A 26,514-nucleotide genomic window follows, 5' to 3' on the forward strand; every position below is an offset into this window, starting at 1 on the left:
GGACAAAGCTCCATCGCATGCATCAGAGTACTCCACTGTGCGACTAGCCAATAAAAGTCTTAAAGATGGAAGAATAATGACATGCCTCCCTTCTTCACCTGACCTAAACCCTATTGTGAACTTGTGGGTCCTTCTTAAACGGGATATTTACAGTGAAGAAAACCACTGGGAGGCTGTGTTGTTGCTACACAAAAAGTTGATCATCAACAGACCAAGAAACTGACAGACTCCATGAATGGAAGGCTTATGACTCTTATTGAAAAGAATGGTAGCTATATTTGTCAATGATATTGAACTGTCAGAAATGTTTATTTGTAAAAGTTGAGTAAATTGTTTATTATTTTCAATAAAAATTTCATTTTATTTAGTTGCATAATAACACTGCCCACTAATAATTGTCCAATAATTGTGTACTCAGATATTCTCCTAAGAAAGGCATAACCTCACTTTTACTTTTTTAAATATTCAGGTTTGAGGTTTACTAGCATTTTGGATGCACCAACAGCATTGTAATTGTTCAATAATAAAATTAATCCTCAAAAATACAGCTTGCCTAATAATTGTGCACACAGTGTAAACTAATCAGCACATCCCAGCCTCTGACTGAATGTAAAATGCCTCCTGCTTGTTTAAATGCTCTCTGGATAAAAATTAAGAGCCAAAAAAAAAAAAATCCCCACAGTCTCTGTAATAAAGAGCCATAAAGAGCACAATGATTTTTACATATTTTCTCATAATCCTACACAATTTGTGTCCTTGGGAGGGTACGATTTGACATCATCACAAAAATGCCACGCTTTTCATATCCATCATATATTGAGACACAATTACATAATGTCATCTGAGTGACAACATAATTTTTACATGTTGACACTTTGTCATTATCACTGTTTATTGCAGTTATTACAGTACAAGTCAGAAAAATGTGAAATATTAAAATAAAATCTTATCCCCCCAAATTATCTTTAAGTAAAGGCACGCTCCCAGTCCTTCCACATAACTAGTACGCAAAAAGTATGTTTTTCTTCTTTTTACTGTTTTAGAAAGTATTTAAAATATTTTTAAGAGTTCCAGCCTTCCTACATGCATCTAGGAAATGGTCTAATAATTACAAGTAGCATGTTAGATTATCTCAGTATTTGCTCAATCTTTCAGAACGCTGTTTGTGAAAATTCATAAATTATTTGTTCCAAATAATGTTGCAAAAAGTTAAACCAGACTATTATTCTCTACCAGTTTTATTCCCACCTTGATTATTTGTTCATGTTTACGCTCCAACTCTCTGATTTCCTGATTTAGCATTACAATAACATGCTGCGGTTGGCTCCTACATTTATTGCAGATTCCATGCTGTGTCAATTCATCACATACAGGGCAATGTAGAGTGGTGAAATATTGGGAAATTGTTCCTTTTCGGCATTCTTGCTCAGTGCGAGACATTGTAGACACTTTCTGGATCTATATGGCACATCAAACAGAATAAAATATATTTGGTAGGATACATATGTACAAAAGCTTTTCCTCCATCAGCATTACTTTATCTTCATTTATATTTTCCTCACCATGTCTTGTCATTCTACATTCCTTTATGCATATGAAGAACTGTTAGCAAAGGTCAACAATTTATTTTACCTTTGAGAGCTTGAGTTTTGAAGGTATGGTTTGATTTAAGGGAGAGCCAATAGAATCTCCAAAGTGTTAAATTAAATTAAATCGGAGAGCCACAGGAATATAATATTTCAAAAATTTATTGTGGTGGAAGCTTTGAGGGTGGTGATGTTCTCCAAAAGGTCCATTATTTTTGTCGTTAACACAATGAAGTGAGTGCTGGAAATTTGACGCTTCTTTAATACAGCTAGCGTTGAATAATTCAATACTAGCTGTATTGAAAAAAAATCTTTAAAAAATTCTGATATCTGAAGCAGTAAAAGAGGAAATAATGAAGTTGAATAATTCAGCTCAAATCTTGCCACTTTTAAATATTAAATTCAATCTGAAGCCTAGGTAATTTTATACATTTTAAAACTATTTACAATACTCATATACTCATTTTTCACTTCCACTATACAACCATGCATTATATTTACTTCTTCACTTACTCACCCTTGGTAATTCATGATACCAACTGAAAACATCTATGCCAATGAGAGATAAGATCCTAGCCAGGGGAGGAAGAATCTGCTTGGTTATATAGTAGGTTGCATTCAGCCTCAGATTTGGGTCTTGCAAAACATCAACGGGCCTTCTAACTAACTGTATGAGAGGCAATCCTGGCATGCCATAAACAATGACATAAGGAACTCTTTCACCAACACGTGGTTCAGACCGTCGGTCATAAGCAAGCATCTTTCTGTGGGGAAAAACAACATTAGGTTTCAAAACTCTTCTGCTGCATGTGGAAGTGACAGAAATCCCCAAATTCAAAGAAACTTTAATCTTATCTGACAGTTTAGATTTACCGTATTTCTTGCAGTTCCTTTACATCATTTCTATCAATTAATATTATGCAAAATATATAAAATGAAATAAACATATTTTAAAACTAAGATAAAGAAACTAAGATAAGATAAAACTATAAAAGCCACTCTGATCTAGGAGTTAATGCTCCTATCTAGAATTCAGGAGACTGTGAGTTGTAGTCCAATCTTAGGCTAAAAGCTGGTTGAGTGACTTTAGACCAGTCGTTCTCTCTCAGCCCAACTCACCTTAAAGGATGGGAAAAAATGGGAGACTGAAGGAATATTTGGTATGTTCACCATTTTGAATTATTTATAAAAATACTGCGAGTTCTCAACTTACGACCACAATTGAGCCCACCATTTCTGTTGCTTACATGAGAGTGCTATTAAGTGAATTTTTACAACCTTTCTTGCCATGTTTGTTAAATGAATCACTGCAGTTGTTAAGTTAGTAACACAGTTGTTTGGCTAGTTGCCAAATATCTGAATTTTGATCATATGACCATGGAGATGTTGCAACGGCGGTTAAGTGTGAAAAATAGTCATAAATCTACAAAAATACCTGAAATCTCCAGAACCATAAACCCTACAGAAATTTACCATATATGTTCCTTTTGACTTCTAGATGCTCACTAAGAAAGGATTTTTTGAAATGACCATCAGAGCATGAGTATTTCTTATATCATTATCAACAAGCTCTGATAATAAGGAACTCTATTCACCCCTCCCAACTTGAAATCTGATCCAAATGCAAAACACAAGCAGAGGAGTTTCGCTTTTGCTTTCACAACAGAAAGCAGCTTCACTAAAGAATAGTAGAGCTAAGCTACACAGACTCTTTCCTACTCATACTGTTTGAGTTTCCAAACATCCCTCAAACTCTCTCTCACACACTAACAGGACCCTAGCCAGATGAATACCAAGGGATGCTGGTAGGCAGAGACAGATTTCCCCCCTTATTTTCCTCCTCAGTTCAAACAGATCTGTTTCTCTACTGTAATACAAGTTAAAGGGAAAAGAGGCAAAATGCAGAAAAAGATTTACAGATCTTTTGTACAGATCTGTAGGTCATGTGATCAGGAAAACACAAGTAAGGGAAGCTGGACACAAGTATTGTCCAATTCATCTACAAGTCAGTAGACAGGCTGTAAAAAAGTATTATTAACACACTGTTGCTAATTAGATGTTTTGTTCCCCCTCCCAACCTGAAAATTACTCTGCAGAGAACAGGATAGGATAGGGGAGGGTTCTGTGGGGCAAGGCTGAGGAAGAGAAGAGGGATAGGAAAGTAGAGACTTCTGTGGAGCAAGGCTGAGGAGAGAAGGGGAGAGTAGAGGCCAATTGTAAGTACTCATTAATTTTCAAGCTCTAAATATCAATTTATCAAGCCCAATCACATAGTTCCGAAGCAGAACACTGGTATTTAGCTAGTACCTTAATTTAATTTAAATTAAATTAAATTTATTAGATTTGTATGCCGCCCCTCTCCGCAGACTAAAATGAAACCTCTCAATATTCTTGGATGATAACTATGTATTTCTTCCTATTCACCCTAATATAAATGATTTAATATCAAACAGAATATTAACATCTTATTACTTATTGTTACTACCTTGTGATCTCTAGAGCTGGAACACAAGCACCAGGTCTGTATGCAGAACTTCCTCGGTACTCCTTTGCAAAGATGAAGTCTTGCATGCTAGCCTTCCCTTCTAATAATTTCATGCACTGATTTTGCACGTATTGCTTGATATGACTTATATCGCGTGTTTCAAATAGTAGCTTAATGGAACGCTCAAGTATCTAGAAAAGAAAAAGAAAGCATGTTTTCAGTTGTCCTTTCAAAATTCATTTAAAGATACTTGAAATGATGAATTTGGCAACATTACTGCACTTGTCTATCATCAAATGCTTTGGACAATTTACAAGGAAGTCATCTCTCCTTTTACAATTGGTACTTTCGTCAACCAAAAAATGAACCCGCTAACAAAAATGAATACTTCATGTCTATTTTACCTTGGAAACAGCAGGACAAGCATCTCTTCTGACAGTCTCTATGCCTTTTGCATCAAATACTGGGTCTTTCTGATCCAACGTTTCATACATATAACCAACATATCTCTTTTTGGTTTGCAATATACATGGTAAATATACCTATAACAGGGAAACAAACATTAGAAATTGCAAACGTTATCAAAAATGCAAATGTTTCTAAAACCATGTAACCTCCATAAAAAAGCTTAGATATAATCTTCAACAAAGCATTTAATTTAGACTCTAAGTGACAATGTCCATGTGACATGCTTTGAATTCTATTAGTTGCTGTAATACCTGGAAGATTGCCCTTTGTGCCATGCTACTGGGCTGGGCTACGCCTGCCCTACCCTGAAAAGGCCTTTGTCCTACAGAAGTCTGTTGCCATTTATTTGCTCTCACAATACATGCCCATTCTGGCCCTTCAGAAGCCCACCTTCCTCAGGTCTTACAAAGAAACTACCACAACACAACCTTGAAAAGAAAAGTTTTATGAGGCCAGCAGCTGCCTTACGAAGGGCGAGGCTAAGCATTTTTTGCCATGGCGGGAGCAAGAAGATGGTAAAGGTCGTCTAGGGCAGTAGAGGCCATGGAATACAGGAAGCCAAAAGGTTATAGATGGAAGGGGAGATAGACTGTTGCGGGGAGTTGAAGCATCCTTCCAGTCACAAGTGAAGGCAGGCTACCAAGTGCCTGAATTCTGATCACATGGCTGTGGGGACGCTTCAATGGCCATAACTTCAGGCACCAATTTAAGGCCTTTCAAATGATTGCTAAATGAATGATTGTTAAGTCAGGGTCTACCTGTAGAAGCCAATGGTGAAGTACCTATTTCATATGCTTTGAGCATGTGAAAGACTCCTAATTTAGTCTAATAAATATAAGCACAATGAATTTTTTAAAATTAAAATGCTTTGAAATGTTTCATGAGTAACAGAATAATAAAACTATCTTGAGGACAAAAATACCTTTTCAAACTTGTCTTACCTTTTCAAACTTTAATTTGACTGGTTTGGGATTGGTAGCTGTTACTGCTTCAGCAATTTCTTGACCAATTTTAAATGACTGTTCCTTGGTAGCTCCTTTCAGTAGTACAAACATGCTAAAACAAGAGAATTAGCTATTTAATTTTCCCCATATTTGTTTAAGCAGCATAGTAAGAGTTTATAACATGGCAAAAGGCATATGGACACTTTTGCACATATTCAAGTCCTGCATATCCAGACTATTTCTGCTAGTCTGCCAAATTTCTATTCTACTGTTTGAACTAAATTCTTATACAGATTCAAAAGTTCTTATATTAAACAATGTCAAATTTTTCAACTTTCAATTTCCAAACCTTAGGGGTATTCAAAAGTTTTGACATGTAAAGATTCTTTGCTTACTTTAATACAATTTAGTTGTGCTTGGTAAGTAACTATGTAAATATCATAACTTAACATTATTTGTTTCATATAAATCTGTCTGATGTGATTAAAAGAACAAAAAACAACTAAACACAATACTGTCTGGAAAGCTTCTTCTTAATTACCTGTCTGTGTCCCCATATACAACCCGTGCTCCCCATTTCTTTGTATCATTCACTAATTTTATTGCACGTTCCAAGGTCTCTCTGGCTTTGTGCACAATACTATCAGCAATCTGGAGATTAAAAAGACATATTACAAAAATCTTAGAAGATTTTCTTTCACCTAATCATACATTTTTCATTTATTTACAGTATTCTTACTACTGTTTATAAAATTATATGATTTGTTCTACACATCCTATAAAATCTTTGGAGCAAAGCAAAAATAAAGATGGATGATTAAACAAATACATTAACATACATTCAAATTAGTTTTCTGATCATTACATTCAAAATGCATTAGCAAAATATATTTGTTCCTTGGAGCCAGATATTACAGTGATAAGAGATCCTTTCTCTTACTTCCATCAACTGGCACTCCTAGGATCTATGGGTTTAAAAGTGCTTCCCAAACAGTTTTAATGGCTCTTTTGAAGACAAAGTAAAAAATCCTCTCTTCTGTGGCAAATACCCAAGGGTGACAAACAATTTCATAACACCTCTACTGCAGAGCTCAATGGCTGGAAAGTTTATAACAGGAGCTTGGATGTCTTGTAACAGTTCCTAATTTATTTAAAAGAATTACAGAATAGCAGAGTTGGAAAGGACCTTAGAAGTCTTCTAGTCTAAACCGTTGCTCAAGCAGGAGACCCTAGTAGTATATACCTTTCCAGACAAATGGCTGAACTATCTCTTCTTAAATCTCCTGTGTTGGAGCACCCACCAGTTTTGAAGGCAAGTAATTCCACTGATTAATTGTTCTAACTGCCAGGAAATTTCTCCTTAGTTCTAGGTTGTTTCTCTTGATTAGTTCTCATCCAGTTTCTTGTCCTGCCTTCAGCTGCTTTGGCTAATAGGTTGATACCCCCCTCTTCTTTGTAGTAGCCCTTAGACATTGGAACACTGCTATCATGTCACCCCTAGTCTTTCTTTTCATTAAACTACATATACAATTCCTGCAACTGTTCTAATGTTTAGCTTCCAGTTGCCTGGTCAATTTTGTTGCTGTTCTCTGCACTCTTTTTAGTGTCTCAACATTTTTATATCATGGCAACCAGCTCTTACCAAGAAGTGCTGTGGTACGAGCACTTCACCTGATCTTGATTCTATCTCTTTTAATGCAGCCTAGGAAAGAGTTGGCTTTCTTTGGCAGCTGCAAGACTCTGCTGGCTCATATTTGTGCAGAGAAGAGGTACATAAGATGATAAGGGGTCTGGAGACTAAACTATACAATGAACGGTTGTGGGAATTAGGCATATGTAATCTAATGAAGAGAAGGACTGGGGTGACATGACATCAGTTTTCCTGTGTTTAGGGGGCTGTTAGTGAGAAGAGTGGGGTTGACCTATTTTACAACCTAGAATTAATCGAAGATTTTCTGACAGGTAGAACAACTAATCAGTAGAATGGCTTGGATGGATGCTCCATCACTGGAGGTTTTAAAAAAGAGATTGGATAGCCATTTGTTCGAATGGTATAGCCTCCTGCATGAGCAAAGGGTTTGACTAGAAGACCTCCAAGCCCTGTTATTCTGTGTTCTATGTGTTCTCAAAATTATCTGAACTAAATCAGCATTCCTGTATTACAGCTAGTAAACCAAGCCTTTTTTTTTCTTCTTTCTTTTTTAGCCAGCTGAGCGTCCGTTTATCTTGTGGGGTCTTAAGAAAGTCCTTCAATGTTTTCGATGGAACCTTCGGACTCGCTGAAACTTCTCCCCTTTCATCTCAATGTTCCCGTGGTGGGTGCAGCTCGCCTCCCCCCTCTGGATGGCCTCCTTCAGGCCCTTATTTATGCCATGGCTGTTGGCAGTTGGCCTTTTTTTTCTTCTAATGTGTTATGCTATATTTGTGTGTGTGCCTTTGATCCAGTTTTTCTCATGTCTGCCCGGACAAGTTCCTGTACTTTGCTTAGCAGGGTTTTCTGGAAGTTTTTGCCTCTTCCTAAGCTCTCTCTCTTCCTAGGGCTGATGTGATTGACTCAAGGTCACCTTTTGGCTTCATGCAGAAGTAGATCTGATAGGTTTCCAATGCCTTAAGCACTACTATATCAAAATGAGCCTCCATTATTGCTAAGAAGTTAATATTTTGTTTCCAATTACTTACTTCACTACATGGCATCCTTCCAGAAAAATTAGCAGCAGTATAACCAAAAGTGACGTTTGCTATAAGCTTAAGGCCAAGCTGACGTGCGTCAAGCATTCGAGTGACAGTTTTGTCAAGTTTGTAAGCTTTCATTGATTGCTTGACCATTATTCTAGTCTTTAAAATTTCTTCCAGCATTCTTGGCAATACACCTTTTCTTACAGAAGGCTGTTGCAAAACAAAAGCAGTAAATGAAAGGTTGATGGTAAAACATTATTAATCCTCACGTAAATACTGTCTTTTTCTTAGTGATATGTTGAGGCAAACTGTCCCCAAATGTCTCTAATACTTTAATTGACACCCCTCATGGTTTCCACTCAACTTTTCTATTTATTTATACACACACTGGAACGCAGCTTGGCTCCATCCTCTTTCTTTACCTTGTGAGTAGGGAAGCTATGGAAATAATATGTTATTTTTATTTATTTCTTTGGATAGGGATACGCTAGTTGCAATTCTGCAGCAGTATGGGTGAATAAGCTAATATCTCTGTATTAAATTTTCCTGTTTGTGAAATGAGTACTTTATTGTGCCTTTGAGGCTGAATTTTGTGGTTGCTATTTGGGAGTTCAAATACAATGTCCACTTTCTACTCAATTTCTACTCAATCCAATCAACTTGCCTTTTGAGAATATGACAGCCTCATATGACACCCCTTCTTAAGCAGTCCTTTCATTTCACAAAAGCTCTCCTCTGCCTATTACTTTTTATTTTTCTTATGGGAAGAAGATTAACTTGTGGTTAAAAACAGGAAAGGGATCCAACAAAGTCAAAATAGGAGAATTTTGTGTTATTTCTTTTTCAATTCTCTATCCAATTTCGGGTTAAAACTGAGTTTCTTACTTAAATTTTATATAAAATCTATGAATCAGTAAGAATCAGAATCAGAGAGAACTTCCTCCCTTGTTTTTCTTCCTAAGAGCTGACAAGGGATGAATCTTTCATTTGGGTGTCACATCATTCTGAAGGCAAGCACACCTGGGTGTCCCCATAGATAATGCTACTCATCGCACTTTTGAATGCTGAAAGGATGACTAATTTTTAAAGTTCAATACCTACTATATTATAAATACCTACTATATTTCTCCTTAAATTATATAATTTCTTTTCCATTACTATTAGAATATGAAACTGAATTTATTTACAATTAAAGACAAAATATAAACAAAATATTACAAACACAACATTATTTGCTAAATAAAATGAAGTACCTTAACAAAAGCTATTCCACTGGGTGAGATTGTGACATCATGTCGAAGCTGGTATAGCAGATCAGGAGACACTCTCAGAGATGTGCATCCAAATTTAAATTCATCATTTCTAAAAAATAAGGAAGAATGAATTGTTCTAAACAGTCCATCTTTTCAGGCCCTTTCACGATCCAGCTTTTTCTGCAACCTCTATACCCATTCACTCACTTCTTTGCCTACTATTTTCTCTTTATCTATCTTACAATCTTTTTTGTCTAGTTTCAGTAAAGTATGAATAATTTTTTATCTCTCTTTTTAACTGGGCAAAAATACCAAACTTTTTACAACTTTTGTTGTGTCTACGGAGAGGGGCGGCATACAAATCTAATAAATAAAATAAATAAATAACACTACAAAATAAAGCCAACAGATAAAAGCTGTGCTATTATTTACAAGTTTGGAAAAATATGGTGTTTTTAACCCTATCAGCAACAGAACACAGAGTTATACTCATAAATTTCTCTAGAGAAAAATACTAGTTTCTATCCTGTTGCTGAAATCCCACTTGTTTCACTTATTTCTCTCAATAAATTTAGAGTACTAATCTTCTTAGATCAAAAGAAAAATAATTTGTAATTGTAATTCATTTTTAGGAGTTATGTAGGGTACCCTTTTCGCCTATTTATATGAATCATGTGATAAATTAATACAATTAGCAAAATATGATATATTTGAATCTGCAGTCACCATGTTTTCTTTATATCTTTTGGTGTAAGCAAATGTTCTCTCTAGATTGCCAATTATATCAATTAATTATATTGCATTTTAAAACTTGTTACTGACTTACGATCACAATTGGGACTGGAATCTTGGTCTTTCAGCAAAGCAGCCATTAATTGAGATGCCCATGTGATCAACACAATCCCAGTACTCCTGGTTGTTAAGGAGACAGACCAAGAGAGCTGCCTGCTGGGAAGACATCTTAACTCCATATGGAGCAGCCCTTTGAGAGCTGAGAGCTCTTAGCTAAGCAGCCCTTTGAGAGCTGAGAGCTCTTAGCTAATAGCTGAGATTCCCTCACAGCCACCAGCCCTTCAACAGTGACTCATTCTGTGTACTCTGTGTGTGTGTGAAAGAGAGAGGGGGGGGGGGAATTGTGACTGCTTTGCAGGCCAGAAAGAACCCTTTCTGAGGTCATTGTAAATTTGAGCAATTGTTAAACAAGGATTACCTGTATTATCTGTCTAAAGACAAGGCAATTTTTTAAAAGAGAAATTGCAAGTATCCTGGCCACTTATATAATCTGAAAGCATGCTAATCATCTATTAGTATTACAACCATGCAGAGAAATTTAAATTATTAATACTTACTTCCCCAAGTTTTCAATGTGTCCCAAGCATGTGGAAAAGCAATAATTGTATGCTATCACTATGGATGGGTATAGAGATTGAAAATCTAGCACAAGGACAGTATTACTGTAGAAACGGGATTCTGGCTCCATTATTAAAGGAATGCACTGAGGGGCTCTCATCTGCGCTCGCTGTTGAACACTGGGTGTCACAGCAATGTAATTCATTGGTTTGGCAATTCGTAGCATCATTGATTCCACACGATACTAAATAAAACAAAAACTCAGTAATTAGCAATCCAACCTAGAAATTGAATGCATGTTTATCGACATTATGATGAATAAAAGTCCAAAAACCCAGAAGCAATTTATTCACAAATATTAATAATTAAAGCTATAATGTGGAGATCCCAGCATCAATCACTGGGATAAGACATTAATCAGGAAATAAAATCTGCACCCCATGTTTATTTTTCAAAGGAATGCCTATCTACTCAAGAACACAATTCTGAGATCAACGGCAAGTGCCAGAGATAAGACAACAGACAATACAATCTATCCTAGAACGAATTCAGGAACCAAAAGTATTTGTGGCTAGTTATCTCTTTTCAAAGAGGATGGATAGACCTGAAACCATAATAAATGACTGGCTAAAGCAATCTACAGCTTGTCTGTAACATAAAGTGATTGTTTATGTTTACTATGATTCTCCACAAATTAAAGATATGTTCATATTGAAACAATTAAATCAAAGCAATTAAAGGTTACCTGTGATCCTCTTGTCAATACATGCAAGAACTGAATTCCAAACAGCCTTGCCATTTCACTTGTTCTGCCAATCAAGTCCACTTGTTCTAATAGCTGTATATTCCCACGAACACGACTAATATAATAATCTACAATTTTCCACCTTTAAAATAAAAGCATTCATATGTAAATCATTCAAAACTAAAATACAAGTCTTTTGGGGAAAAAATGACCAGAATTTTCTAAGAATTTTAAAAATGAAAAACAATACAATATTACTCTTTGAAACATAAGAGTGAACAAAACTGCTATATGATGGCTCTACTAGAATATGAACACTTAAGTAATTTAGATTTATTCATACTGTTGGCTTTCTCTACAGTCACTATGCAAAAGATTCTTCATTTACAAAGGTGTAAATCTTATATTTATGTGTGTCAGTCCTAAGGCAGGTAGCTATATTTTTCTCCAGGGCTAATGTGAATATAGAACTTAACTTCTTTTCTCTCCCATATATAATACTTGGACTGGAGGCCCCTTTTGCTTCTACTCTATGTGTTTGAATCTTGAAATGATGCATCTTGAGATGAAGGGGGGAAAGTAACCCTTATTTGATTATTAATATTGCAGGGAAGATTGTAGCCACCACTCTCTTGCTGCCCTTTGATTTGGATATACTGATATTAATATGAAAAGTTAAGTGGTTGGACATCTGATTTGTGGTTTCAATTATTTATAGAAATAAATCCATTTTACATTTTTTGGAGATACCATTAGACCTCAGAAATGAGGTAGTTTATTGAGATCAGCTGGTGGTATCTAGGTGACCTAATGTACCTTTCTGTGGAAAGTAAAAAGAAAAAAAGAAGAGAGTTGTGAGGAACATGGGGATCACTAAATGCTGCCACATTTTTCTGTGGCAAATTTTCATAAAGCTACAGCAGGTGCACTGTGACTCTTTAGACAATAACAAACATCTTTGTTATTGATTGCCACTTATTATCACCTATTATCTCAGAATACAAATGGTCTTGTGAAGCTTTGAGGCAATGTGAAATAATTGCAAGTTAAATAGATTAAATAATTATATTTATTTGTAATATAATTGACCTGATAATTCATATCATGTAATTTTCATAAATTCCAGCCGATTCCATGAGAATTGTATTTTAAATGTAAAAATAGAGTGGTTTATCAAACTTACTGTATTCTTACTTAGTTGTATAGCCAATGTATTTTAGATAGCACGACACTTTTCTATTCAGTGAATAGACTTATAACAGAGCTAAAACACTATGAAAGCAGCAAACTTCATACTTGCAACAAACTGAAACAGTCTACTTCTTCCTTTTTTTAAAAAACAACTGAAATTTGTCATGAATTGAATCTAATAAATTCAACTCATTTGTTAATATAGGATACTATTATTCCACCAGCCATGCAATGTCTTTTCTAAACAAACCACAATTAAATATTGTTCAAGGTCCAGAATGACATTCCAAGCAGCAATTAATCTAGAATGCAAGTATAAATATTCTGTACTTTTCACACCTCTAACAAAATGTGCCTGATGATATCAGGAAAATGAACTTAGAGGTCTGATCTATAACTTACAATTATAATTTCTCTTTTTAAACATACGGTATATAATTGCATTCAGTATCAGGCAATTAAAATGCTCATTACAGACAATTACCGATAGATGTCTGCCTTGTTGTCAAACCAATCAGACAGAACACGAGAAGTGAAGAGTGGGAAACGCTGATGAAGTATATGAAAGCTCACATTTTCAAATGTATAGTTGGTCAAAGCCACCTAAAAAATAGAAAATATGGATGATTATTTTTTTCTATAGTTTATATTCAGAACATGGAATGGAATTACACCGAAATAGGTTGAGAACTGACACAACTGTGTTAATAGTTTCATTTTACAAATAATTTGGTATAGGGCAAGGGGTTCAGATTTTAAACACTAAACACTGACCAAAATCTCACAACATATACCAGGAAAATGTTGAAGAAAAGAGCAAACCATTTACACCAGAGGTCCCCAACCTTTTTTGCACCAGGGACCGGCTTTAAGCTAGACCAGTTTTCCATGGCCCGGTGGGGGTGGGGGGGTGGGGGCTTTGGTCATATGGGGGTGGGGTTATGGAGGGGTGGAGCTTAGTGCATACTTATCAGAGCTACACACTGAACACCGGTACCGGGAGCCGCGTCACTGAAGCCAGTCTGCTGCCCCAGCACGCCCCACATAACATGTTCTGCCGGGGGCGTGTCAGTAAGGAGAGCCTGCCGCCCCACCCCGTCAGGAACACACCATGCTGTGCAGGAGGACCGCGTCACTAAGACCCGCCCCGTGACGTACAACAGGTACCATGCTGTGCTGTGGAGGGCTGCGTCACTAAGACCCGCCCGACGCCCCACCCCGTCCTGCATAATGTTCTCTGCCGGGAGCTGCGAGCTGTCACGGCTATGGCAGAAAACATTATAAATCCACACAGAGCGAGCTCTGACCAGGCGCAGGGCCGCGGAGCTAGCTGTCAGCGGCGCCACGGACCAGCTGAACAACCCCAACGGCCCGGTCCTGGTCCGCGGACCGGCGGTTGGGGACCTCTGATTTACACCACAGAGACACCTTGGGCTGTCACAGTGACTTTGAGTTTTGATAGGCTTTGCATCACTAAGATAATCAGAAATGCAGCTAAAACCACTTTCCCTCTCTATCAACCAATAACTAATATACACTGCTCAAAAAAATAAGGGAACACTCAAATAACACATCTGAATGAATGAAATATTCTCATACAATATTCCATTTGCACAACTGTCAATCAGTGTTGCTTCCTAAGTGGACAGTTTGATTTCAGAGAAGTTTGATTTACTTGAAGTTATATTCTGTTTTTAAGTGTTCCCTTTATTTTTTTTGAGCAGTATATTATTACTGCATTCTAATGAGCATTGCAAGAAAAACTAGATGGGAGAAAAAAACAGCAAAAAATGTACTTCAAGACAAATAGGTTCTATATTTATATCTATCTCTGGTTATTTCTATCTTCGATCACACAAAGGACTTATCCTCCTAAGAAGCCAATTCGAACAGGCATCAGCCTCAGACGTCTCGGCTGTAGTCAGACATTAAGGCCACATTACAACAATTTAAAAAATATCCCTGATCCAGTATGTCTCACTAGCATAAGTTCATATTTCCGAACTTCTGGTTTGCCTGTTTTTTTCACTATCCCAGGCTTTAGTGAGGCCTGTGCAGGGGGTGCACTTGCGTGGGAGGGAAGGGAATGGGTGTGGACATGTGCGCATGCACCCCCTCTAAGTATGTGAACCAAAAAAGGTTCGCCATCACTGACTTAGACTGACAGTACACAGACATTTAATTAATATATTTCAAGCAAAATAACATTAGGTTAATAAGCAACTGGTCTTTAAACAAAACACTGCCAAAAGATTAACCAGGATATACTACTGAATTATCCAGCAATAGGTATCTAGGACTATTTTGCTCTACCCAATCTTTGCTATTTCCTCCTTTCCTCCACAATGCAATAATCAAACCATGCAATTTGATTCTCTCTATAGTATACTGAAGTCAGCAAAGGTATAGTCAAAGAAATTATTCTCTATATGCTTTGGATATAGGTTTACAACAGTTGTTTGACAAAAGAGTGAAAGAATATAATTACTAAGATACAGTATTTCAAGATTTTGTATTTCTTTTAGAAGTAAGCTGCCTAGATAAAGAAAACTCTGCAAGCATATTTCTATCATTCTGGAAACAAGATGAGTAATTTATTTCAGAATAAGCCCTTTGGAAATGTTATTTTATAATAATTTGCATTTATATGTACACCTAATCCTATTGCCCTTTTCCTAGTTTAATAATTTTGCTAGATGTTACCTCATGTCTCATAATTCTCCAGATATTTAATATAACTCTTCCAACAATGTTTATTTCACTCATTGTATCTGCTCCATATTCATCTAGATCTGAAGCAAATCTGTTCTCTTTCTTATCATCTAAAATAAAAAAATGGGGAAAAAATTAATGCCAAATACTAAAATGTGCAAGAATCAGAAAAAATCATTTATGCTTAAATCTAAGTTTATTTTAATGGCAAGTGGTATGCTGTATCACAACCTTAAGAATACATACACAATTCTCATTTTACTTCATATCTGCTGCCAAACATCAGGTTGCAAAATAACTATGGAGTAACAAGGTGATCTTAATTTACTCATATTAGATTCATATGCTGCTTATTTTGATAGCTGTATCTCCTATTTGTGTCCTTTATGAGAAATAAGGTTAGAAATACCGATAGAATATGGATATAATTATCTATCACCACCAATTTAGTAAGTCAATTTTCTCTATTAAACTGATGAATTAACAGCTATAGGGGCAGAATGCTAATCAGCTAATCAGTCATTTCAAAAAATTGGAGAGAAGACTCATAACTAATACATAGTTCACAAACACACCTGGAACACGAGAGATCATCTGACATAAATCAACATCCAGAGAAGCAGCTCTCTGTAAGAGGTATCCCCAAGAATGCATTTGGACTTCATAGCCTAACAAAATATCTGGATCATACCTAAAAAGAGACCAGAAATCTGTAATGTTCCATTCAGATAGAAATAAAATATTGATCCACATGATAGATAAATATTTGAATGCTAATTAATTACCAATTAAAAATAACCAAGAATCAATTTAATAGTAACATTGGCAGAAAAAATACATATACATTCAAAACTATTTTGTTTACCCTTGTGAAGAAAATGAATATTTATATTCAATATACATAATGTCATTCTTATCAAGACATTAATTCTGTATCTGAATTGTAGCATATCAAAGTTTCTGCTGGGGGATTCATACATGAATGAATGCTTCGTCTTATAAAATATTTTCTTTATATGGGAAACTAAACCAAAAAAGATTGACTAGTTCAGTGGGACTATACTATGTGTACTATATAACATAAAGAAGTGTGTCAAGGATTTTTTTAGTCCACAAAATGTAGGTTAAATTAATTCAGAGGGGCATTTTTGTAAAAAAATAAAATATCCCTGGATGCTTGAAATTATAGCAGTTTTTATAAAGTATTTTGTGTGTGTGTTTAGTTACATCTCTTTTGTTGAGGGGTTTTTTTGGTAGGTAGAAATAGAGATCTTAATCTAACTGATACTATACACTCTGTGATTCAGAAATCTATCTAGCTGATACACTGAAATAATGGGAGTACTTTGAATAAATAGCAATAATTGCATGTGTATGCTCTGTAATCTCTTAAAATTTCAGTTACTTAAATTCTAGTTTTATAACCACAGATACAAAATGTGTGTTTGTATAATAATATAAAACAATATGAACTCTTTATTATCAGCTTTTCTTCAATGGAATCATAAAATTCAATGATGATTCCTTCCATAGTTAAAAGTATGGCATCTATTATTGTCCTAATGTTTAAGATGGATATTACTAATTGGACAGATATTTTTGTGCACATTTCCAAATTCACTTTCTTCCAGAAGTTCAAAGCAATCTACAGAAATTATCTTTTACAATTTTTCCCACTGATGTCAAATCATACCATGAGCTTTCAGAGTTTAGAGTGGAGTTGAATTTGGCACTCCTTGGTGCCAAATCAGCCTTTCGATCATTACACTATACTAGTTCTCCAATTATCTTGTAGCAAACCATGTAAAATATTTCTAACTGATATGTTGGTGACCCATAGTTTAAATGAGTAAATGGCACGGAATAAACAGTACTGAGATATATAAGTATATAGACGGTTAAGTAAAATAGTTTTACTTATTTGGTTTGCAACCTTTATCAAAACTTCATTAAATATAAGACACAGATCAAAGTAGTTTATATGAAATCTAAATTATGCCATACATATTTGTTCAACTTTAATACATGAAAATCTTATCTGTATTAATATGATGATGGATTCATTGAATTATTTCAACATCCTCATAAGACAAGCAAATTACTCATTAAATTTTAGTGGAATTTAAAATTAAGACTTGCAACTTGTTTGGTTACAGAAATGCTACATGTTTATTGCTAGTGTTATTTCACATTAAAAAGATCACTACTGAAGTAATAGGAGTAGTTACAACTATTAGTTTTTTAAAATTCCATTTTCAGTTCTACTTGTTGGTACAGAATTCACAGAAACTCAGTTTACAAACTAAAATTCTTCATGAAGAAAGATACTGCAGTTTAATTAAATAAGTTCTCTGAATGAAAATATATTAATATATTTCACGATCTATAACCAGGAAAGTTTCTTTGATATGTATGCATCTTTGATTCAGTACACACATATATTTTGCACTTGTCATTTCAGAAACCATTTGGTTATTTCTGTACATTTGTTTTGTATTCCTGTATACAAATGTACAGCCAAACCAGAAAAATTGTAGTCAAGTACACTGAATACATATTAAGAGATCAGCATTTATTTAGCTGCTCTAATTTTTTCCACTACATGCATTTCATAGTCACCAAAGTTTATTACACTGTGTATTATAATTATACAGTTGTAGTGAAAGTTTTAACATTTATTCTCTCTGCTGTTCTAGTGAAACTATGAAATTTTCAGTTTTCCACTAATGTGGAATTTAATGTGTCATACAATGTGTCAGCCAATTTTTTTAAAAAAAAATAGTAATAAAACAAGGGAACAAGAAAGGTTTGTAAACTATAGGTTAAAATAATATTGCCCCCAACAATCTGGGTCCTCATTTTACCGACCTTGGAAGGATGGAAGGCTGAGTCAACCTTGAGCCTGGTGAGATTTGATCTTTTGTTGTTTCAAAGGAGAAACAACATACACATTCAAAAATTACCTAGCATGCAATTGGTAAGGCAAATTACAGATAGGTGAAATCATTCCCAAACCTTTATTTTATCTGCCAAACAATATAGAATGATCTTTATATGAAGCTTAGTGGAACAAGAAAGTGAAAATTAACATATTCTAATTCATGTCTTTGTCTTATTCAAAAGAGTTCTCTAATTTCTACTAAATCCAACAAAACTGAATTTGCAGTAATGATAATAATTCATAATATTAGCAACAATTAGCAACAATATTAGCAATAATAGTTTGAACAGTTTTGTCCAATAAATATTTAATGAAATTAATGTCATAGCAAAAAATAATGGGTTGGGGCACAATAATAAAAATTTCAAATATACTCAAATTCAAATGGCCATTTATTTGAAATAATAGTTTCAGACATTCCAACATAAAATTATTATTATTTTGCTTAATGAAATCACTTACTGAAACTCTTGCATTAATTCGATTTTAGAGGAGATGTAACTTTTATCCGCCCCAAAAGTAAAAAAATATTGTATTAAAACTATTTGAAAGTAGATATCATAGTCCGAAGTCATTGGCCAGTCTTAGAAGCTGACATGCAGCATTTCAAGAAGTGTTTACCAGGTAGTAACCCAGTTGTTTGGTTTGCCTTGTTCATAATAGAGAAATCAGTGTGCTTTCTTCATTCAGTGAAGCCTTCAGCGGTCAAGTCTTCATTTGTTGATCTTCAGAGATAAAGAAAAATTGTAATGTTCTATTGTTTGGAATGATTTTTTTTATTCAGACAAGTGATTTTTTCCCTATACTTCCAAAATTGTGGAAGGTTTTAAAAAATTAAAAGAACAAAATTGGTTTGCTATTTCCAAGTTGTTTTGTAAGTCAGACGGAGCAGCGGATTCCCAAAAAAGAGAAAGATAAAATTAATTTCCTTACCTGCAATTTTGTCTTCTCTGAACAGGAACCCGCTGCTTCGTCAGGACCCACCCTTTGCTGGTTGCTTTCAGCAACTCTAGTATTCTGGTTTCCTGGATTTGGTCAATGCCATTCTCATCAGAAGTTTTCTAGTTGGAGAGAGAGAGAATTGCAAATGTACTCTGCCTAGTACACATTTTCCTTGAGAATGTATTCCAGCCAGAAGTTTCAAAGTTTAGCTTTCTGGATAACAATAAGACTTCAAAGCTTTGGCAGTTGATTTGAAGAAAGACACATCTGAACGTCTATAAGTGCATGATCAGAGGATGCTATAAAAGCATGTGAGTTGCTTTTGAACTTGAATTGGATCAAACTGAATTGGAAAAGGAGAGGTTTCTCTTTGGAGAAGACATACGTAAAAAAAATCCATGTCTACCTATTTATTTCTGCCTGTATCCCAAGGACCAATGAGTTTTGCTATGAAGTTGTCATAAAAATCACCCCTTTCCTGCCTATTGGTAGATATTTTTTAAGTTGCATTGTAAGACAGTAAAAAGTTTACTAGATTTCACATGCATCTTAGGGATATTACAACTTCAGTACTACTGATGTGAATTCTGGTTTACAGATCTGAATAAATATACCTTAAAAGATAAATATATTGTTAAGAACACACAAAGCATACTTTTATAAAAAATAAAACTGTTAAAATATAGGGACATAAGAAAGAGAAAGGAGACCAAAAGCTGAACAAAGTTAATCAGGAATTTATATGCTGAAAATAAAAACGGAATACTACCTTTTAACAATATTCACTACCTCCTGGAAAAGTGCTCTCTCATCAGTAGCATATGTGACTTCCAACCCTGAGATACCAGATCTTGCAAGTAAAGGGGCATGTTCTCTATTACCTGAAAAGCAAATTGAAATGCATTTATTTCTTAAGAAAAACCTGATCATTTCAGTTTTGACAGTGAGCAGCACAAATAGTACTGCAAGCAATCCTCTTCCTCCACCTGCTGCAGACAAAGCATATCAATTTTTCTATTTGATTCTATCATACAGAAAAGCATACACACATTTCTGAATTTTTTAGAATGCTATATCACTGGTTTTTCTACGGTTCAAACATTATATATCATATATATCACAATATATCATTATATGCACCAATTTATTAATCTACACTGAAAAAAATGACTGTTGCATTATTTACTATAATGATACTAAAAAATTTTTTAGATTCCTACTACCAATCTTTGTTATTCCATATTATGAATATGCCTGATTCAGAGGAAGAAAACCTCGCTACATTAATCTCTATCAACATGCATCATTTAAATATTGCTGGTCCTACGCATAACAAAGAAGTAGAATATTAATCAATATAGATCTCATTAACAAAACTACCTTGGTATCCAAACTCTTTATGCAAAGAGCACCTTGCTTTCTCTTATACAAAAGATAATGGACTATCTTTTCACCAGGTATTCTTCATATAGACAGGAAACAAGCTAATGGATGGGAAAGATTCTAGATAGAAGTGGCTACTGAACATTTCTATGTAAGATAGGGTAGACTCTCCTTGAGGACAGTGCAGGGCTATGATAATCAACTGAGATTAGGAATGATCAGTGAGCATTATGAAAAATGGATTTTCAGGCAACTATTATGTAACCTAAGGCCTGCCCATACAACAAATGGAAAAATATTCAATATTGTTAGAAATTAATTGATAATGAAATCAAAACAATTAAAAACACACCTAGTTTCAATTAAATTATTTTTAACAGCCATATAACACATACATGGCCAAAATGAAGTTGAGGTTGAAACATTTTCATAGATGTTTCTATTTCAATTTAATCATGATTTTTATCATAACTGTCCAACATTAGTTAATGTGTTTTTAGAATTTAAAATTTATGGTAGAATAATCACAACTGAGATTTTACTTTGTCAGCCAATAGTATCTTATATAAATAAAAAATTCAGTAACTCTGCAATATTAAATACAACCTCTGGGTGTTTTTTAAATAAAATGTGCTAAATCTATTATGGTCGAATTCAGTCTATATGTTTTCTTTTCAGTTTCTGAAGGCAGCCTCTAGAAAGACATTATTTAGTAAAAACAATATATTGATTTAAAATTAAATATTTTAAAGAAAAAGGCTATCAAAGGATGTGAAAGATAAGAATTGGAATGAATACTGAGAAATAAAAGTGGATGAAATATATGTTTTACATTTTATGTAGTCATGTTACATTTATGTTATTCAGAACTTTAATAACAGCATAGTTACTGAATATAAATCTGAGAGTTCATTACTTTATTCTTGTAATTAAGTTTAAATATTGTTTTTCACTAGCCTAAACCAGTGGTACTCAACCTTTAACAGCTGGAGAGCCACTTCACCATTAACTGTTGCAGAGCATAAGATCAAACGTGAATATTGCAATCTTTTCTTCATGGTGCTACCGATGTTTTGGTGGTGTTTGTCACCATATATAATATTTAGTGAAACAAGTCATGGCATATCATTTTTCCCCATTGCTATTATCCTTGTTTCTTATTGGTTGCTGGGAAAAAAGGAAGGCTTCCCATTCTCTCCCATGGCTGCTGGGCTGGTGTGATTTCTATTCTTACCTGGCGGGGGATCCCAGCAGCTCCTTCGCTTTCCTCCTATGGGAGGAGGTACTTCAGTGACTCCCACACTGCCGGTCCTTTGGTCAGTGCTCCCCGCGCTGCCTGATAGAGTGGAGCGCCGATCAGATGCCTACACTGCGAGAGCCGCCTGTAGGGCCTCAAGAGCATCCAGCTCTAGGGCCACAGGTTGAGTATCACTGGTCTAAACAAAGCCAAAAAGGTACAATACAATAAGGGCCCTCTTTAGACCCTACAAAGATCAGAGAAAACCACAAAAAAACCCTTATGCAACATATAACATATTCCATGTTCTATCTTTACTGATACCAATTAAGACAGATTATCAAAACTGAATTCCTTGAACAGTCCCAGGAAAGTAAAAAGGTCTAGTTTAGCACAAGAATTTTGAGGCCTGCCATCTAGGATATGCTTTCCTCTTTATATATTTTCAGAACTTCTGCAGGAGCATGCTACAAGATATTAGACACTGTTTAATATACACTTAGGTTGGTGTTAAGCATTATAGCCCTTGCAAATGTTCATAAAAAGATATAAGGTGGAAACCATCTACTATAAGTCCATGATTCTACAATGAGATGACATGAATTTAAATACTAGCAAACATTGTTCAAAGCCATATTTTTATTTATTATGTTTATTAATACCTAAATGCAATACATTCAAAATATTGGCATTCATTTTAAAGAAAACAAAATGAAATAAGGACCTTGGCTTGAGATAGTTCTTGCTCTGTCTTTGTCGATTACTATAGCACCAGTGATTTCCATTTTCTCAGTATCTGGCAGTGGTGTGTCAGATGAGATGCAGTAGAATAAAGCGCAGATAGGATCAAATTCAGGATCCGCCTCCAAATCTCTTCTTGTTCGAGCATGCAATTCTACACTTAGCAGCGTAAGATACTGTACCTACAGAGAAAGGTTTACATTATTCTCTCTTGTTAAAGCAATTTAAAATAAAACACTATAAGCAAAACCTTTATCAACAATAAAACACGGTTTATCCTTTAGCTGATTAATGTGAACTTTTTCAGGACTCAATAAAATTTAGGAATTTTAGGAATCATCTAATTTCTTGCTAATGAATAAATTTGTGAGTTCACCAATCTTGATTTAGTATTTTCATTTTTAAAATGATCTGAGAAATATGTATTGGCTATGTAAAGCATTTTCAATTAAAATTGAGTTACCTCATGCAAAGCCTTTGCTTCTTGAAGGTTTTGTACACTTATTTTAAAACCGTAAGAATTGTTCAAAGATGGTCCTTCAATCTGAGAGGTTTCTTTCTTTTGAGTATTTATAGTAGTGAACTGATTCTGTTAAATAAAAGAACAAACTTTTAATAAGGCTATTTTTTTTGATAATTTTAAATAATTTAACTCTCAAAATCTTATTCACTTTCATTCAACTGGTGTATATAAATAAACGATCATATTCCAGGTAAAAAACCATTGTCATATTGTTATAATTTCTAATGCTTTTTTTATAATTCCAATGCGAGCTTCTTTCTATTAACCCAAGATTTACACCTGGAAAATGTGGCTGAAATAACCACATGAATAGGGAAAGTTTGTACAATCCCCTCTTCAATAAACTACACTCAATTATAGTTGATTACAAAAGTGGGAATAGCTGCAGAGCTAATACTACTATATCAGTAATACTGTAGTTTTAACATTTAAAGCCACACAATAGCCACATAAATTGAAAGCTATAGCACATAAACTGTTTCCTAGGTTGTTGCTAATGCTTATTAACATACAGTTCAATAAAAAAGATCAAACCCAATATGTCAAATGTGTTCTTCAAACATGGAAAGTTTAAGTTTCCCAAAAAGAATTAAATGTTCTTCACCATCAGTGTAATCTTTAAATGCATTTTCAATAGCGAAGGACCGTTGAACTTACCTGAACGGTCTTTTCGATGCACTGCAAGTAGAGTCCAATGTGGGTAATTCTCTAATCTGATTGGAAGGGACTGAGTTTAATTTAAATATTAGGCAGGTACCGCCCTCTAGCCCTCCAGTCAATAAGAAAACGAAGGAGCAGTAAACAATGGAAATTTTTATTAAACAACTGGAAGGCCAAAAAGGCAACTTTAAGAACTATAATAACCTGAACAAAAACAGTGGCCCTGGTCCAAATGCCGGGCGGGTTTGGACTCTCCTTGCAGTGCATCGAGAAGACCGTTCAGGTAAGTTCAACAGTCCTTCTCCAATGCACTTGCAAGAAGAGTCCAATGTGGGATATACCCAAGCCTCAATTATAGGGAGGGACAAGGCTGGAGCAGGGGTGCTGGAGTTGAGCACACCCTTTTTAACACCCTCCTCCCAAAGGCCGCCTCCGAGGAGGCAAATAAGTGAATATGATTGTGCTTAATGAATGTAGATGGAGCTGCCCATGTGGCTGCTCTGCAGATGTCTTCAAGGGACGCCTGCGTAGCCGAGGCTGCTGATGTGGCCGTGCTACGAGTAGACTGTCCAGTTATTCCTTGCGGAATTTGATGACCTTCGGTCTTGTATGCTTCTGTAATGCAATCACACAGCCAACGGCTGATGGTTTGAGATGAAACCTTTGTGCCCATGGCCTGAGATGAAAATGACACAAACAAGGCTTCGGAAGTTCTGATTGGTTGCGTCCTGCGGACTTAGATTTTCAAAGCCCGCCTCACAGCTAACTTGTGCCACCTCAATTCTGAGGGGTGAGTTCTGTGTGTGCAAAAGTCTGGCAAAACTACTTCCTGGGCCCTGTGGAACCAGGAATTTACTTTAGGAACAAACGCCGGGTCTAGTCGCAATACAACCCTATCCGGGTGGAATTGGCAAAGCCGATAAATCGCAGATAAAGCCGATAATTCTGACACGTGCCTGGCCGAGGTGATCGTGACCAAGAACGCAGTTTTGATCGACAGGAAACGTAAAGAAATTGTCCGTATCGGCTCGAAGGGGAGACCTGTCAGGATATCTATGAACAGTTGGTGGTCGGATGTTGAAGGTCCCTCTTAAAAAATCCCTAATCCACGGGTGACGTGTTAGGGGGCGGTAATAATCCTGTACTACGTGTCTATGCAATACTACGTGTTGGGGGCGAGACCTTTATCTAGTCCTGCTTGAAGGAACATTAAAATTATGTCAGGTGAAGTGGTCTGAGAATCCACCTCTTGAGGTCTGTAAAAGTTACAAAAGGCCGCCCATGTTGCCTGATAAATGCGCTTGGTAGATGGTCTGCTCGCAGCTTGCACGGTGGCTATGACCATATCCGGCAGGTGTTGACGCCTCAGGCGATCCCCCTCAAGTGCCACATGGTCAGTTGCCACCACTGTGGCTCTGGGTTTAAAATGCATCCCTGGCTGAGGGAAATCAGGTGATCCGGAATCCTCCAGCATGGGGAGAAAAAGAGTTCCTTCAGGTACGCGAACCATGCTCGGCATGGCCAATATGGAGCCAGCAACAATATTTCGGCCTGTTCTTCCAGGATCTTTTGAATCACCCTCTGGATGATGCGAGTTGGTGGAAATGCATAAAGTAGACCCGGTGGCCACGGATGGCATAGAGCATCCACTCCTTCTGCTCCCTGGGAGGGGAAGCGGGAGAAGAAGCAAGGAAGCTGTGTGTTGTGGCACGTGGCAAACAGGTCTATCACTGGAGTACCGAACTGATTGGATATTTTCTGGAATAGTCTGGACTCCAGGTGCCATTCCGCCGGGTCCACAGTCCTGCGGCTTAGCCAGTCTGCCCAGACATTCTCCTGCCCGGAGATGTGTTCTGCCGTAAGGGAGGCTAGATTGACCTCCGTCCAGCGAAATAGCGACTCTGACTCCCGTATCAACCTCTGGGACCTTGTTCCTCCTTGGTGGTTGATGTGAGAACGTGTGGAGACGTTGTCCATCAGTATTAAAATATGATGTCCCTATACAAGGTGAACGAAGCTGTGAACTGCTTTGAATTCTAGAAAATTGATGTTCACCTTCTGTAAGTCCTGTGCCTCCCAGAGACCCTGGGCCATGTGAGATGAAAGATGGTCCCCCCACTCAGACTGGCATTGGTTGTTATAGTCAATGGGGCCGGATTCTGGAAGGACGAGCCTGTATTGCTGGAGTGGCCCACCATTGTAGGGACCTCCTGAGCCTGGGACTGATCCTCACCTTTCTTTGTGTATGGCTGGATTTCCTCCTTTGAAAAGGTAGTAGTAACCATTAGAGTGGGCGGAGATGGTGTCGAGCCCATGGTACGATATCTATACAGGATACCAGGGTACCCAGAAGTTTTGACAGAAAGGATAGAGAAGGTTTTCAATGACGATCTCCGTTACCCAGTGCAGCGAAATGGCGGACCGCTTTCCTCGCACGCATGCATGTTACTGAGGCAGATTGGGGCTTCTCAGTGTCGCGTCATTTAAAACCGCCATTTTTTTCCTGCCCTAAAATGGGCACCATTGTGGTTGCTATGGAAACAACCCAGCTCGCCAAGTATGCCTGGGTTCTTCCCGCCACAATTTGCACCCCAAATGGCTGATCCCGTTGCCTTGGCAACCTTCGGGTTGACTGAGGTGTTTTGGAGCTTTCTGCTCCGATCTGGTGGCCCAGCGG

At 36.2% G+C, this 26,514-nt stretch overlaps 1 protein-coding gene across 1 annotated transcript in view; it reads right to left on the reverse strand.

The window, feature by feature from the left end:
- The window catches only part of REV3L (REV3 like, DNA directed polymerase zeta catalytic subunit), an 80,838-nt gene that overhangs the window by 4,828 nt on the left and 49,496 nt on the right, over positions 1-26,514 (reverse strand). The window contains exons 16-31 of the mRNA XM_070733352.1: positions 23,118-23,243; positions 22,638-22,836; positions 20,063-20,174; positions 15,986-16,101; positions 15,402-15,520; positions 13,183-13,301; positions 11,508-11,649; positions 10,762-11,006; positions 9,413-9,521; positions 8,163-8,369; positions 6,025-6,134; positions 5,481-5,595; positions 4,476-4,613; positions 4,072-4,262; positions 2,104-2,350; positions 1,249-1,458 (exon numbers count right to left, since the gene is read on the reverse strand). Coding sequence (XP_070589453.1) covers positions 1,249-1,458; positions 2,104-2,350; positions 4,072-4,262; positions 4,476-4,613; positions 5,481-5,595; positions 6,025-6,134; positions 8,163-8,369; positions 9,413-9,521; positions 10,762-11,006; positions 11,508-11,649; positions 13,183-13,301; positions 15,402-15,520; positions 15,986-16,101; positions 20,063-20,174; positions 22,638-22,836; positions 23,118-23,243 — 2,505 coding nt within the window. The remainder of the gene's footprint in view (positions 1-1,248; positions 1,459-2,103; positions 2,351-4,071; positions 4,263-4,475; positions 4,614-5,480; positions 5,596-6,024; positions 6,135-8,162; positions 8,370-9,412; positions 9,522-10,761; positions 11,007-11,507; positions 11,650-13,182; positions 13,302-15,401; positions 15,521-15,985; positions 16,102-20,062; positions 20,175-22,637; positions 22,837-23,117; positions 23,244-26,514) is intronic.

Source organism: Erythrolamprus reginae, chromosome 1 (genome assembly GCF_031021105.1).
Source record: "Erythrolamprus reginae isolate rEryReg1 chromosome 1, rEryReg1.hap1, whole genome shotgun sequence".
Classification (NCBI taxonomy): domain Eukaryota; kingdom Metazoa; phylum Chordata; class Lepidosauria; order Squamata; family Dipsadidae; genus Erythrolamprus; species Erythrolamprus reginae.